This window comes from Hyperolius riggenbachi, chromosome 1 (assembly GCF_040937935.1).
Source record: "Hyperolius riggenbachi isolate aHypRig1 chromosome 1, aHypRig1.pri, whole genome shotgun sequence".
NCBI classification, from domain to species: domain Eukaryota; kingdom Metazoa; phylum Chordata; class Amphibia; order Anura; family Hyperoliidae; genus Hyperolius; species Hyperolius riggenbachi.
In genome coordinates this window covers 286285649-286301700 of record NC_090646.1, presented here as the reverse complement: position 1 = coordinate 286301700, position 16052 = coordinate 286285649, and the positions used below count along the sequence as shown (strand labels likewise).

Below are 16052 nucleotides of genomic sequence, written 5' to 3'. Positions count from 1 at the left end.
GCCTAATCGCTCGTCAAAACCTACACAGAGCGATTCTGCTAGCGTTTTGAAATTACTGCACACTGTAAAAAATTAAAATTAATTGAAATGACCAATCAGAATTAAAAACCGCTAGTCGCTAAACTATCGCTGGCAAAACGCTTACACTTTTTAAAATCGCTACCAAAATCACCAGTAACCGCTCATAAAATCGCTTACAAAAACGCTCATACAAATTGCTAGCAATTGCGATTAGCGATAGCGATTTGTAGTGGGTTCCAGGCCTTAGACAGGCTAAACTCTCTAAATACATACAAGGTGCATTTCTCTCCGTCTTCCTTCTATCTTATGCAAGAGTTCAGGTAAACTAGAAGCTAAGGGGCCTTTTTCACACTACTGTAAGTAAGTTTTGTTGTGATGAGATTGCAACTTAGCCGAAGTCGCACAGTGCAGTACAACAACAGTGTGTAATGCAATAAAATGAAAGTATGCCTCACTGCCACTGTCAATACATGCATTATTTTTTTTTTTTTAAAAGTCCTATTTTCATTTTGCATCTCTCCTGTACATGGTATTACTAGTACAACTTCATACTACAAAATGCCTATAAGTACTGGTAGACTAGAACAGCAATTTAAAGGCAAACACATTAAAGTAAAGTAGACTCAACATTTTTCATATCAGGTAAATGCGTATAGTGCCCGGTTTACATCAACATGTTTTCTGTCAACATTCTTTACTGTAATCAACCAAACACAAAATACAAGCATGATCCGTGACTGACGGAATTACATAGCAATAATATAATACCATGTTTCAAATCAACAGCTTATGGTGTAAAAATAGACAATGCTTAAAGGGATACTGTAGGGGGGGGGGGGGGGGGAAATGAGTTAAAGTTACCCGAGGCTTCTAACGTTCCCCCGCAGGCATCCTGTGCCCACGCAGCCACTCCCCAATGCTCCGGCCCCGCCTCTGGTTCACTTCTGGAATTTCAGACTTTAAAGTCTGAAAACCACTGCGCCTGCGTTGCCATGTCCTCACTGCCGCTGATGTCACAAGGAGGGTACTGCACAGGCCCAGTATGGCCTGTGCCGTACGTTCCACTCGGTGAGTGGCTGCGCGGGCACAGGATGTATGTGGGGGACCATTAGAAGCTCCAGGTAAGTTCAACTCATTTTCCCCCCGACCCCCCTACAGTATCCCTTTAAACCCGAGGGAGAACAAATCAACTCAAGAGCAAAATGAAATTTCACCAGTCTGTTTAGGCTAGATTATAGAACAGACATGCTTCTAAAGGCACATGCTTATCTGTCATTGCGGTTACATACAGTGACTTATTTATAATGGTGACTAGCTAAACACCACAAAAATCGCGATATTTCTGCTGAAAGGATTCCATACAGGTAACCCTGTATGGAGATGAGGCGATGACAGCACTGGAATGAGTGGAGTAAGAGAAGACAGGGAAGGCTCTCCAAGATCCAGACGCTTCCCTGTCCATAGGTAAGTATCTGCCGTTTTTTACATTGCCATTACATTCACTTTAACCAGTTCACCCCTAAGGGTTTTTACCCTAACGGACCAGAGCAATTTTCACCTGTCAGTGCTCCTCCCTTTTATTCCCCAATAACTTTATTATTACTTATTACAAGAAAATGATCTATACCTTGTTTTTTTCGCCACCAATTAGGCTTTCTGTTGGTAGTACATTTTGCTAAGAATTATTTTATTCTAAATGTGTTTTAATGGGAAAAATAAGAAAATAAAGGAAAAGAAAATACATTATTTCTCAGGTTTCGGCCTCTATAGTTTTAAAAATTAAAGGTTCTCCTGTGGATAAAACAGACACATTTTATTTGCCCAGTTGTCACGATTATTAAGCCGTTTAAATTATGTCCCGATCACAATGTATTGCGACAATATATTATTTTGAAATATAGGTGTTATTTTTCTGTTTTGTTTTTGATTTGTCTGGTCATTATTACAAGCCCCTATTTAGTAAAGTAAAAGTAATTTTTCCTCATAAAATATAGATTAAAAAAAAGCTGAGTCCCTAAGGCAACTATTTATGTATTTTTTGTTATGGGTGTTTTTTTTATTGGGGGGGGGGGGGGGGGCTTTGGTAATGCAAGTTATTAATTTTATTAGTATTGGTTAAGTATATATGTATGTATGTATGTATGTATGTATGTATGTATGTATGTATGTATGTATGTATGTATGTATGTATGTATGTATGTATGTATGTATGCATGTATGCATATGTAATTTTACTTTTTGTTGCCTTTGAAACGTCGGTAGATCTCCTGGCCTCAGCGACTTTTAAAGTAGCTTGCAAGCCGAAAAAGTGTGGGCACCCTTGCTCTATAGTATACAGAGTGCTGTCCAGAAGTGGAGACTGCCAAGGCCTGACAGCTGAGAAGTGCAGCTCTGGATCACATCTTTTGTAAAAGTTATCAAAACAATCATACATGCTCGGAACGTAATGGGCCAAACATGCAAATAACACCACTGATTTTATGATATGATCATAATACAAACAAGCAAGAACAACCATAGCTAAAAAATGTTGTTGAGATTTTCCCACTAAAGGTAAGATCCAATTGAAGGTGTTATTTACAGATCTGATCACTTCTCTTCAGAAGCTGCAGAGGAGATGCGAAGATGCAAGCAGAAATGTGGATAGATCGATATTCTTCCAGTTCACGCTTCAATGTGCGCTCGGCTTAGGGGGCCCTGCTCTTGATATATCATGTGGGAATTATACTAAAACACACATATACATACATACACAAAATAATGATATATGGCATTTCATGAGCCAAGTAAATTGTAAACTCTTGCCATTGGTTCTAGAGCTGACAATAGTTACATGTTCACACTCAAGTGAACCTGTTTGAACAAACACGTTTCAAATATACCAAAAAAAAAAAAAAAAAAACTAACATTTTGTTATGCACTGTAATCTAGATGAAAATGATCTATTAGGCTACTGATGTCGCCCGTCGGGGATAAGAAACCGATCCCCTTCGGAGACATTGCTGGGCTCAGCTGTATTGCTAGGTGAGGGATGTCATGCGGCGGGTAGGGGAACCGATGCAAACAATGAAGTTGGCCGTCATCGGGCGCCTCTGTAAACATGTCTGATTATTGGCTGAAGTGGTCATTATCGGCTGTCTCAGCCATCTTGAGTCAGGCGCGAGTACAGGCCTTTAATGTAAGGCTATGTTCACAGTGGGACGTTACTGTCCTGCACTAATAAAAGTCTTATAATAGTAGTTTACCGCACTGCAATATTAAGGCTATGCGGCGTTCACAGTGCGATGTAAACACACGGTGTAAATGTTGCATTATGGTAATGCACTGCTGCAGTGTGTTACCCCTAAATGCGTGACTTTAACAGATACAGGGAAGCATACTTTATGCAAACCGCTAAACCAACAACATCTCCAAGAGCTAATTGGAGTGATGTGTCAGCCAGCTGGTGTGCAATCAATGAGAGGAGATTGGAGGTGTTGGTTACAGCTGCCCTGCAACAACAACAACAACAACAACAAAAATCACACACCAATTTTGGGTTTGCTTTCCCCAAGAAGCATTGCCTGATGTGAATGATGCCTTGCATAAAAGAGCTCTCAGAAGACCAACAATTAAGAATTGTTGACTTGCATAAAGCTGCAAAGGATTATAAAAGGTATCTCCAAAAGCCTTGCAGTTCCTCAGTCCATGGTAAGACAAATTGACTATAAATGGAGAACGTTCAGGCTCAGCACTGCTGCTACTCTCCCTAGGAGTGGCCATCCTGTAAAGATGACTGCAAGAGCACTGCGCAGAATGCTCAATGAGGTGAAGAAGTATCCTAGAGTGTCAGCTAAAGACTTACAAAAAGTCTCTAGCATATGCTAACATCCCTGTTAGCGAATATACAATACGTAAAAAACACTAAACAAGAATGGAGTTCATGGGAGGATACCATAAAGGAAGCCACTGCTGTCAAAACAACAACAACAACAAAAAAAACATTTCTGTACGTCAAGGCTAATTTCACACCAGGACGTTGCGTTAGAGGGGGCGTTAAGGTCACATAACGTCCCTCGAACGGAACGCCTGGTGGTGCTGGATCTGGACGTCAGAGTGAGCCTCGTTGTGCAGCTCACTCTGGCGTCAGTGATGCCGTGATGCGCACTCTTGTGCGCATGCGGCATCACGTGGTCCCGCCGGCCAATCGCCGCACAGAGCAGCAACGTGCAGTGCATATTAATTAGCCATGTGCCTGGCCGCTCTCCGCTCCTCCACAAGATTACTGAGCATGTGCAAGCAGTCTAAAGTACTGCATGCAGTACGTTGTCTTGTGACGCAGCGTTACAATGTAACGTAACGTGGGCACTGTGAACAGCCCCATTGATTTTTCATTACTGTGCGGTGGGCTGCGTTACAGGCTGCTCTAACGTGCGCCTGTAACGTCCCACTGTGAAACCAGCCTAAAGGTTGCAAAAGAGCACCTGGATATTTCACAGCAGTACTGGCAAAATATTCTGTGGACAGACAAAACCAAAGTTGAGTTGTTTGGAAGAAACACATACAGTAACACTATGTGTGGAGAAAAAGAGGTACAGCACACCAACATCAAAACTTCATCCCGACTGTGTAGTATGGTGGTGGAGGAATCATGCTTTGCTGCGTCAGGGCCTGGACGGATTGCCATCAATGAAGGAAAAATGAATTCCAAAGTTTATCAAGACATTCTGCAGGAGAACTTAAAGAGAACCCGAGGTGGGGTTCTGACAATGCAAACCCCAAGAATATTGCTGAAATGAAACGGTTCTGTAAAGAGGAATGGTCAACAATTACCACTGACCGTTGTGCACGTATAATCTGCAACTACAGGACATGTTTTGTTGAAGTTATTGCTGCCAAAGGAGATTCAACCATTTATTAAATTCAAGAGTTCACATACGTTTTCTTCTGCACTGTGAATATTTACATGAGGTGTTCAATAAAAACATGGAAACATTTAATTATTTGTGTGGTATTAGTTTAAGCAGACTGATTGTCTATTGTTGTGACTTAGATAAAGTAATGCTGGGTACACACGATGAGATTTCCCGTTCGATTCCCGGATCGATTCGATTAAATCAAACATGTTCGATTGGATTTCGATCGTTTTTTCCGTCGATTTTGCATACCTATCATGAAAAAAAATCGATCGAAATCCAATCGAACATGTTTGATTTAATCGAATCGATCCGGGAATCGAACGGGAAATCTCATCGTGTGTACCCAGCATAAGATACAGTATTGCATCTAAATGGTCTGCGGAGGGTACTGCAGTTTGGCTATCATACAGCTAAACTCGCGGCTTTCACACAGTGGGAATGAACATCAGCATTTGGCTATTGTAAAGACAAATTCTGGACTCTAACAGCATACGTTTAGCCAAATAACGGTATTGGATACATCTATAGCCGATTACCTTTATCTGCTGTGATGGAGAGGTAGCGGTGTGGTGCACTGTGGTATATGAATACTGTTATGCGCTTCTACTGTATAATGGTTTCTAAAACTGTTCACCTATGTTACAAATTATCGTTTTTCAACAAACTTACTTAACCACTTCAGAACGAGAGTACTTTTCACAGCATCATCGATGCTCCCATTCATTTGCCAATAACTTTACTATTTATCACACCTAAATGATCTATATATAGTTTTTTTTAAGCACAAAATTAGGCTTTTAGTGTGATAATTTTGTTGTTTAGTAATTACCTTATTTTCTATGCATTTTAAAGAGAAACCCTATGTCAGTTACCGGGTAACTCCATTTTTAGTAACCTCCAGGACAGGTCCACCATGAGACGACATAGGCTCCTCCCAGGAACAGGAAACGTCCAAATTGAGTACTCTATAAAATTTTAACTGACACCCCTATTCGCCAGTACAACACAAGAACTGTTTAGGTATACAACAAAGGGTGTCAACACTATTATAATCACATATACAATATCTACATCTTATTAGGGTGGGTTACGGACCTGTCCTTGAGGTTACTAAAAATGGAGTAACCCGGTAACTAACATAGGGTTTTTCCAGTAACCTTATGGACAGGTCCACCATGGGAAGATAAGCAAGAATCTTACCATTTTAGGGTGGGTTAGCTGCCTGCAGAACTTTTCTTCCAAAAGACTGTTGTCTTGCAGACATTAGATTCACCCTGTAATGTCTGTAATGTCTCGAGAAGGTGCCAAGGCTTGACCACGTAGCCGCTCTACAAATCTCTTCCGGCGTCGCACCCGCTCTGTAAGCCCATGAAGTGGCTGCTGCCCTAGTAGAATGGGCCCACACTGTACCTGATAGAAGAAGCTTATAAGCTGTCAGGTTCTAACCTATGCATAGTTTTGTCCATCTTGCTATTGTTCTCTTAGACATTTTCATGCCCTTAGAAGCACCTGTAGAATTTATGAATAAAGCTCTAGATCTTCTAATATCTGCTACGGATTACAAATAGGTTATCAAGCATCTTTTGACATCTAATGATGGTTCTGCGTTAAATGAAGGTAATACAATTTCCTGAGATCTGTGAAACTTTGTAGACACTTTTGGTAGGAATTCTTCACATGTTTTCAGAATTACTTTATCATTGAAGAAAATACAGAAAGGTTCTTCACAACATAGATCTTCGAGTTCACTCACTCTTCTGGCTGATGTAATGGCTATCAAAAATATTGTCTTTATTGTTAATTTCAAGGAAATGTCTGGTAGTGGTCCAAAAAGGTTGCTAAGGCAGCCACCTGGACTTTCATGGTACTGAGAGCTATATTCTTTTCCATTCCATCCTGTAGGAACTCTAATACCATAGGAATAGTATCCCCCGAAAATCCTGACTGTTCCTGCCACATATTAAAGGTTTTCCAATGTTTTAAATATATTTTACGAGTTACATTCTTTCTACAGTCTAATATTGTAGTAATAACTCTTTCTGAAAGGCCCCTCTTCCTTAGAGGAGACCTCTCAGAAGCCAAGCAGATAGATTTAGATTTGGTATGCAGCCTAACCCCTTTCCTGACCCCCAAAGTACTGTCTCTTTCTGTGGAAGTCTCCATGGACCATCCAGTCTAATTTTTAGAAGTATTGGATACCAACTTCTTCGTGGCCAGTCTGGGGTTATCATGACTACCGTAGTTCTTGACTGCATCAGTTTCTGTAATACCCGAGGTATTAATTGAATTGGAGGGAATGCATATGCTTTCTTGAATATCAAATTTTGACTGAGTGCATCCACTGCTTCTGCTCCCTCCCTGGGATTCAGGGAGTAAAATCTTTTGCACTTTGTGTTTTCTTTGTTTGCAAATAGGTCTATGTGAGGACAACCCAACTTTTTGACTAAGACTCTGAATATCTTGTTTGATATCTCCAGCTCTGCATTCGGCAATTGGGGGAGATACCGTACAGTATAAAGACTCTGTGCAAAACTTTGGGGTGATCCTGGATGGTAAGCTAACACTCAGACAGCAGATATCAGCTTTTGTCAAATCCTTCTTCCATCTGAGAAATATAGGGAGAATCAGACACCTTGGCCCATATGCAATTCACTTTTCCTCCTTAGTTTTCTCCAAGTTGACATTTTTAAACTTGTCAATAAAATGCCTTTTGGGCCACCATAAAGCAAGAAAATGCTCAAAATAGTTTTGATAGTACTTTTTCAACTTCTTTCGGGTACATTTTTAGTTGAAAAGTGCTGGAAAGTTATTTTAAATTGAAAATGAAAAATTATCTCCTAGGAGAAAACTCAGGTGAAAAAGTGAATTGCATATGGCCCCTTATCCCACATGAAGACCTACGAGTGCTAGTTCATGCATTTGTATCCTCCCGCCTGGACTACTGCAATACCCGGTTTGTCGGATCCCCAGATAAGGTTCTGCATACTGCCTTTATGTCATGCTGATCCACTGCCTCTAATACCTTAAAAGACAACTGAATTGAGAGGGATATGGAGGTTGCCATATTTATTTCCTTTTAATCAATACTAGTTGTTTTGCTATCCTGCTGATCCTTTGCTTCTAATATTTTAGCCACCGACCCTGAACAAGCATAAGCGAATCAAGCGTTTCTGATATTATTGTCAGATCTTACAAGATTAGCTCCTTGCTGGTTTCTGACTTTCAGAAACTACTGCAGCCAACTAGATCAGCAGGGCTGCCAGGCAACTTGTTTAAAAGGAAATATAGCAGCCTCCATATCCCTCTCGTTACAGTTGTCCGGTAAATCACAGACCTAGAACAAGAACGCAAATCAGGTGTTCTGAGTAAAGTAGGACCACAATGATTATGCAAATCAGACAGGACTGAATCAGGAAAGATTAGCAGAACAGCAGACGATGAGCATTGTTTAAAAAGGAAATAAATAGAACAGTCTTAATAACCATGTCACTATAGTCACTTCAAAAGGAGCAATTTTACCTAGGATTAGAAGTAGAACTTTCCTTCATTTTTAGACTGCCTTTCAGTTGAATTTTTTAGATATATCTTAAAGAAAATCTGTAATGTAAAAAAAAAAAAAAAAAAAAAAAAAAAAAAAAAAAAAAAACACCTCTGGGGGATACTTACCTTGGGAGGGGGAAGCCTCTGGATCCTAACGAGGCTTCCCCCGTCCTCCGGTGTCCCGGCAATCCAGCGCTGCAGCCTCACTGCGGCCCCCCGAACCATCATACCCATCAGATCAGACTCTCATCGGCCCCTTGCGGGCACCCAATCAACCGCCCACACTCTCAGATCGCCCTCAGACCCTCCCCCCCCCCCCCCCCCCCCCCCAACACCTTGCCAGTGCATTGCTTGCATCTATTCTCCCTTCTAATCACACTCTGATCACCTATCAATCACCCCGTCACCCCCTGTCACTGCTGCTACCCATCAGATCAGACCCTAATCAGCCCCTTGCGGGCACCCAAACACCCGCCCACACCCTCAGATTGCCCTCAGACCCGCCCCCTTTATCACCTCCCCAGTGCATTATTTACATCTGTTCTCCCCTCTAATCACCCACTGATCACCCATCAATCACCCTGTCACTGGTACCCATTATACCCATCAGATCAGACCCTCATCTGCCACTTATTGGATTTTTTTTATCAAAGACATGTAACACAATAAATTTGGACAAAAATGTATATAGAAATTTTACTTTATTTGAAAAATGTCAGCACAGAAAGTAAAAAAAAAAAAAAAAAAAAAAAAAAAAAAAAGCATTTTTTGGACAAAATTAATGTCTTTTTTTTTAATATAATAAAAACTAGAAATCACAGCAGCAATCAAATAGCACCAAGAGAAAGCTGTATTAGTGACAAGAAACGGAGGTACAATTCATTTAGATGGTAGGTTGTATGACGGAGCAATAAACCTTTAAAGAGAACCCGAGGTGGGATTTAATTATGTTAGTGGGGCACCTTCCCTCCCGCTGATTGGAGGGAAGTGACGCGGGCGGGTAGCGCCGATACGGAGGAGGCGGGGGATCGGCGCTAACAGACAGGCATAGGTATACATTGTGCTGGCGACACGCTGTGTGTCGCTAGCACTGCGGGGGGTATAGCGGCTCGCAGGGGGGTCCTGGAGGCACACCATGGGGCAACAGAGGCTGGTGTTAGTGGGCACAACCAGCCTCTGTGCCCCACTAACATAATTAAATCCCACCTCGGGTTCTCTTTAAAGCTGCAGTGGTCTGAATGGAAAAAAAAAAAAAAAAAAGTGTCTGGTCCTTAACCCATTCAGGTTCCGTCGTTTTCACGTGAGAAATGTTCACCTCCCATTCATTAGCCTATAACTTTATCACTACTTATCACAATGCACTGATCTATATCTTGTTTTTTCCGCCACCAATTAGGCTTTCTTTGGGGGGTACATTTTGCTAAGAGCCACTTTACTGTAAATGCATTTTAACAGGAAGAATAAGAAAAAAAACGAAAAAATTCATTATTTCTCAGTTTTTAGCCATTATAGTTTTAAAATAATACATGCCTCCATAATTAAAACCCACGTATTGTATTTGCCCATATGTCCCGGTTATTACACCATTAAAATTATGTCCCTATCACAATGTATGGCGACAATATTTTATTTGGAAATAAAGGTGCATGTTTTCCATTTTGCATCTATCACTATTTACAAGTTTAAAATAAAAAAAAAAATTTAGAAATATTTCATCTTTACATTGATATTTAAAAAGTTTAGACCCTTAGGTAAATATTTACATTTTTTTTTTTTTATTGTAATGGTTTTTTTTTTTATAGTAAACATTTTATTTGGGTAGTTTTGGGAGGGTGGGAGGTAAACAATAGATTTATAATGTAAATGTGTGTTAATTTTAATTTTTTTTTTTTACAGGTGTAGTATTACTTTTTGGCCACAAGATGGCGGCCATGAGTTTGTTTACATGACGTCACTCTAAGCGTAACATACGCTTACAGTGACGCATCGGGAAGGGAACGGCCAGAAAAGGCGCAGCTTCCGAGAGAAGCTGTCGCTTTTTCAGCGGGGGAGAGGAATTAATGATCGGGCACCATAGCCCGATACATTGATTCCCTGGCTACTGAATCCGCGGCCGGGAGTGCGCGTGCACGATCGGCCGCGGGAGCGCGCGGTAGTGCGCATGGTTCCTGGACGTAGAAACTACGTCCAGGAACCAAAATAGGTTAAAGCAGATCCGAGATGAAAAACTAACTATAACAAGTAACTTGTCTATATATCTTATCTAAAGTTTAGATGTTTACACGGCAAATCTAGCTGCAAACAGCTTTAATAGAATATATTTCTTCCTGTGATACAATGACAGCAGCCATGTTGTTTGTAAACATTACACAGAGGCAGGCTTATCTGTATCTTGAGCAAAGAAAACTAATCCCCCCTCCTCCTCCCCCCCCCCCCCCCCCCCTGAAATCCCTGGCTCGTAATATCTCCCCCTCCTCCTGCCCAGACTGAGCTTCCATGAGCCCTTGCTACTGTCTGAAAGTGCCTTGGCTCTCTTAAAACCTGTGGGAGTGGCTTATTTAGGTTATAGGGAATTAGAGTATTAAAACAAAAAAAGTATTTGGCTTGAGGAATGCCCTATAAACAATAGGAAAGGAACACAATAATGCAATGAGTAAAAGTTCATCTCGGATCCACTTTAAGGGGTTTTATGACTGCAGTCCTTAAGTGGTTAAACAAAGACATAGACAGCAATAAAATCCGGATAGTGTCTCCTCATGTCAAAATAACTTTTGGCTGGAGTTAAGGTGCGTACACACATGCGACTATAGTCGTTTAAAACGAATGTGCCCCGATCATTTCAAACGGCGATCGTAGAGGGAAGAAAAAAAAAAAAAGCAGCCAACGACCATTAAGTCTACCGATGGAAAAGCTAGATTGTTAAAAACGAACGATCTAGCTTGGCAGATTTTTTCCAACGGTGACCGTTTACAAAAGTAGTATATCGTTGGAAAACGGCCGTTCGTACTAGGCTTGACATGTGCATTTCGCTATTTCTCCATGGAACTTTTCATTTTTATGCGCAAGCGCAATAGTTGCTTTACGTGATGTAACATTCGTTCAACGATCAGATCATTACACACCTTTAAAAGCTAACTTTACTTAGGTCGTTTTTTCGTCAATTAAAAGTTCATTCGTCGTTCACAACGAGCGATCGTTGTCGTATGTGTACGTAGCTTTAGTCTTGATTAACTTTCCCTAATCAAGTTTTATTGGAGGAGTGCCTAAACAAGCTATAATCAAATTTAACAGATGCAATCAGTACAAAAACTACTGTTTGTCTCTTTTGAAAATTAATAACGAGCAAAAATAAAATAAATAAATTGTGAATTTATAATGCTGAAATGGAAAGAAAATGCATCACATCAAAACAGACGATAAGAGCATTCTGCACATTAACCTAAGCCCAAGACACCATACATTAGTTTGAAAGTATTAATATTTCAAAGAATAATCCATTCTAGTCTCAAAACACTGAACAACCAACTCCACAGCACTCCCCTTGCCAGAATTAAATAAGATGCAGTTACTTGAGTCTTCACCAGCCCTCTGTCTGAAAACAAAAAGGTGATTGGAGCGTCAGAGGAGCTGATTGAACAAGCACACTGAAGACACACAAGTGAATGGGACGAGCCACTCTAAACACAGGGGGTGGGGGCACAAGGTGTTTCCAATACAACTGTCAGTATGCAGGGCAAGAAAAGGCTTTGCCATGCTGGTGTGATTTCTTCTTCAAAGTGCTGCTGTCACCGTCACCATGGTCCCATCGTATTTACCACCTCAGGAGGAGGAGTTCTGCAAACTACAAGAACATATGTGCTGCCAGGAGGCACTTCACTTTACCGAAGCCTGACTGGCTCATACCAATACATTGCTCCAGAGAGAGCAGCTGTCTGATATACACCTAGCAACTAACTTCCTGTGCGGACATACATCAGCATGATCCCCATGAATGAATGGCCCATACATATAGCAGGATGGGAAGCAGCATGTGCAGCGATGCCCAGATGCCCCAAATGATCTGCTGCACACGTACATATCTGCCTGAAACTTGGACACAGCGGATGACAGCACATGATAAGGACTCCAGCAGCTCTATATAATGGCCACTTACCCCACCATCTCCTTCTTCCATTTTCCATGTTCGAAATGTCGCGTTAGCAGCCTGGAGAAATTACTCAGCTTTCCTTTTGTGCTTTTCTTTCAATTGCTTTCTCCGCTCCTCCCCTTGTGTCACTCCTCCCGTGGCTGCTGTCTGTATACAGGCAGGGCTGCTGCTCCCCCTTCCCTTTGTTGTCAGTCGGCGGTAGTGGAGTTGCACAGGGCTCAGCTCCTCCGCCTCCTTCTCCTAGCAGAGATCCTGCTTCCTGACCCTGACCGACGGTGTGCTCGACTGACTGACAGGCCACGCTGCACCGCCCACTTCACTCACTCACTGCCTGCCTGCCCTCTACTGTAGTCTGTGCACCAGCTGCCACTGCCAGTGCCGTTGTAATGCCGATTTACACCGTGCCTACTCCATGCATATAGTAACCTACGCTGCGTGGAGCGACAGCTTATAGGCTGCTCTCCATTCATTCATGCAGCTCTATCTACAAAGCTAATCAGCTTGTTCAGTCGGTGACATTGCTGTACTGCTTAGTGCTCAAAATCTGTAAATTGTATTCATTGCACAGAATGTACTATACTCAATCAGACTGATAAATTACAAGGAAACAACACTGGACAATATAAACTAAACATATGCACAGGGATTGCCTTCAGTGAACACCCAATGTTATCTGAGCAATCAATAATTCCAAGATGCTGAAGTGAAAATGAAAGTAAAACCACTGACTAAAGGTACCCAAAATTGCTCTAACTCCTCAGCCCATGCAGGCAGAGCCTTGTGGCAGGGGCGTAGCAATAGGGGGTGCAGAGGTAGCGACCGCATCGGGGCCCTTGAGCCAGAGGGGCCCCAAAGGGCCCTCCATTTAACTACAGTATTAGCTCTCTATTGGTCCTGTGCTCATAATAATCACTTCTATAGATGCTTTGAATAGTGGTAATCATTAACAAACTGTTCCCCATCCCCTTCCTGCACCTCTGAAACTGTAGTTGCCATTGGCAAGTTTTGGTGCGCCGTATCAATTATTATGTATAGAGTGCTTGGGGGGGGGGGGGGGCCCATTGTAAAACTTGCATTGGGGCCCACAGCTCCTTAGCTACGCCACTGCCTTGTGGTGACATTTTTTGCAACTTTATCAGATTTTGCAATCGGTTACACTTATTTATAGGTATTGCTATCAGAAAGTGCAACCTAACCATTGACTTCAACCGATCTGTAGCAGAAAATGCATCCCAACCAAACCCTATTCTCACACAGAACCCTCCCCTCTTGCTCAACTAATACCCCCCCTGGAAGGAACAATCCCCCCTCTTACTCAACTAATAACCCCCCTGAAGGGAACAATCCCCCTCTCTTGCTCAATAACCCCCCCTCTTGCTCAATCCCCCCCCCCCTTCTTGCTCACCTATTAACCCCCCCCCCGGGCAAACAATCCCTTCTTGCTCAAATAATAATCCCCCCTGGAGGGAACAATCCCCTTCTAGCTCAATGGAATCCGTGGTTGCAAAAAATTACAAACGTGTTAACAGAGAAGCCACGCCTACGCAGTTATACACTGTCCTCTATGGCATGTTGCAAAATATAATGGGTTGCAAAATCTTTCATTACACCGGCCTTCCCTAACCCTTAGCCCTACGGGCTATGCATTTGTCAATGCATGTAAGCAAATTCAACGGGTAGGGTATTTAACCACTTAATGACAAGCTGACTTATAAAAACGTTCTGCTAGAGCCTCTTAATGGCTCCAGGACGTTTTTATAAGTCACACAGTGCTGCTGCCGCTGTGCGCATGCACGCGTGTACGTGCTCGCACATACACGTGAAAATAGTGGGGAAAAAAAACCAAAGAAAAAATACACCTTTATTTCCAAATACTATAGTGTCACCATACTTTGTACTAGGGGCATAATTAAAATCTTGTGATAACCAGAACAAATAGGCAGATAAAATGTGTGGGTTTTATGCACAATAGCAGTGTTTATATTAAAACCAGGGCCGGGCCAAGGCAGAGGCAAGAGAGGCTCCAGCCTCAGGGTGCAGTGTAGGAGGGGACGCACAACTCACTCAGCTATCATTCCCCTATTGTGTATGAAGCAGAGAGAAATAAGAAAAGGGAATACATGGCAGTGACTGCAAGCCAGATAACTAGAGATTAAGGGGTTGGGGGCCCTGGGGGGCCACTTTGTCTAATAGCAATCAGTGTGTGAGGGCTGGGGTCGGAGGGATGGAGGGGCACACTTTGGTGTCTCAGCCTTGGGTGCTGGAGGACCTTGTCCCAGCTCTGATTAAAACTATAGGGGATGAAATTGGAGAAATAGTGTATTTTTTCATTTTTTTCCTTGTTTTTCCCTTTAAAATGCAAAGAAAATAAAGTAATTACTGAAAACAAATATCAACCCCAAAAAACCCAATTGGTGGTGAAAAAAATAAGATATAGATCATTTCATTGTGATTAGTAGTGATTAAGCTATTGGCAAATGAAAGGGATGAGCACTGAAAGGAGAAAATCGCTCTTGTCTGTTAGGGTAAAAACGCGTTTGGGGTGAAGTGGTTAATCGGCAGATCGGTTCTAGACTTTTTGTTGCCTGAAGCAAACTTGTGAGGATGCGCCCGCATCCCCACCATTTGGAATGATTGCACAACACTTAACAATTTGCACCGCAGGTTATAGCTGTGGTGCGACCAAAAAAAGCGACCTCAGTGTAGTTGGATAGCCAGGTACAGATGTCCCCAGTATAGAAAGCCAGGTATGCAGTAGGTGCCCCAGTATAGATAGGCAGATGCCCCAAGTATAGGAAGCCAGGTAATAGTTGTCCACAGTATAGGTGCCCCCAGCAGGGTCGGATTTACAGCTCAAGAGGCTATAGGCACAGAAGTTGTTGCACCCTATGCTCTGCCCCTTAGCACAGGCCACACCCCCAGGTCACACCTTCTGTTCTAATACTAATAACACAAATGCTAATAACACAACATTTGTACACACCTTTAATGGATATTGCCGTTCCGATCTTGGGCAACATCGCTGGCCTAGCCTGCATAGACGTGAATCAGCTGTGTAGCTGACAACATGTTGTATTGCTATGTGGAGGGACAATGAAGCGGCCAGTGCGTCACATCACGCAGTGGGCGGGGGAGCGGCGTGGACAATAGGATGGCCTGTCTCTGGGGATGAGTTGATCACTTACCTCCCTCCAGCGGTGGTGTCTGCGGTCTCCCCTTCTTAGCAAGCGGGCAGTGGAATCTCTTTTGGAAGTGTTGTGCCCGACACTGCCACCAGCCAATCTGCTGCCTGAATGGCGCGCCTTAGGCTGTGTCAAGGCAGATCTGCCTCTGCATGCAGGGCTATGGAGTGGGTATAAAAACCATCAGACTCCAACTCCTCAGCTTATGAAACCACAAACTTCGACTCCAGGTACCCAAAAATTGCTCCGACTCCACAGCTTTGT

At 42.4% G+C, this 16052-nt stretch overlaps 1 protein-coding gene across 6 annotated transcripts in view; it reads right to left on the bottom strand.

Annotated features, from left to right (window-relative positions):
* PSD3 (pleckstrin and Sec7 domain containing 3) overlaps positions 1–16052 on the bottom strand; it is a 674009-nt gene that overhangs the window by 578813 nt on the left and 79144 nt on the right. Inside the window, exon 1 of one of the 6 annotated variants that reach the window (XM_068233674.1) lies at positions 12613–12905. The exons of the other annotated variants lie outside the window; for them this stretch is intronic. Within the exon in view, the coding sequence (XP_068089775.1) occupies positions 12613–12633 (21 nt within the window). The 5' untranslated portion in view covers positions 12634–12905. Of the gene's footprint in view, positions 1–12612; positions 12906–16052 lie in introns of those variants that run through there. 6 annotated transcript variants of the gene reach the window in all.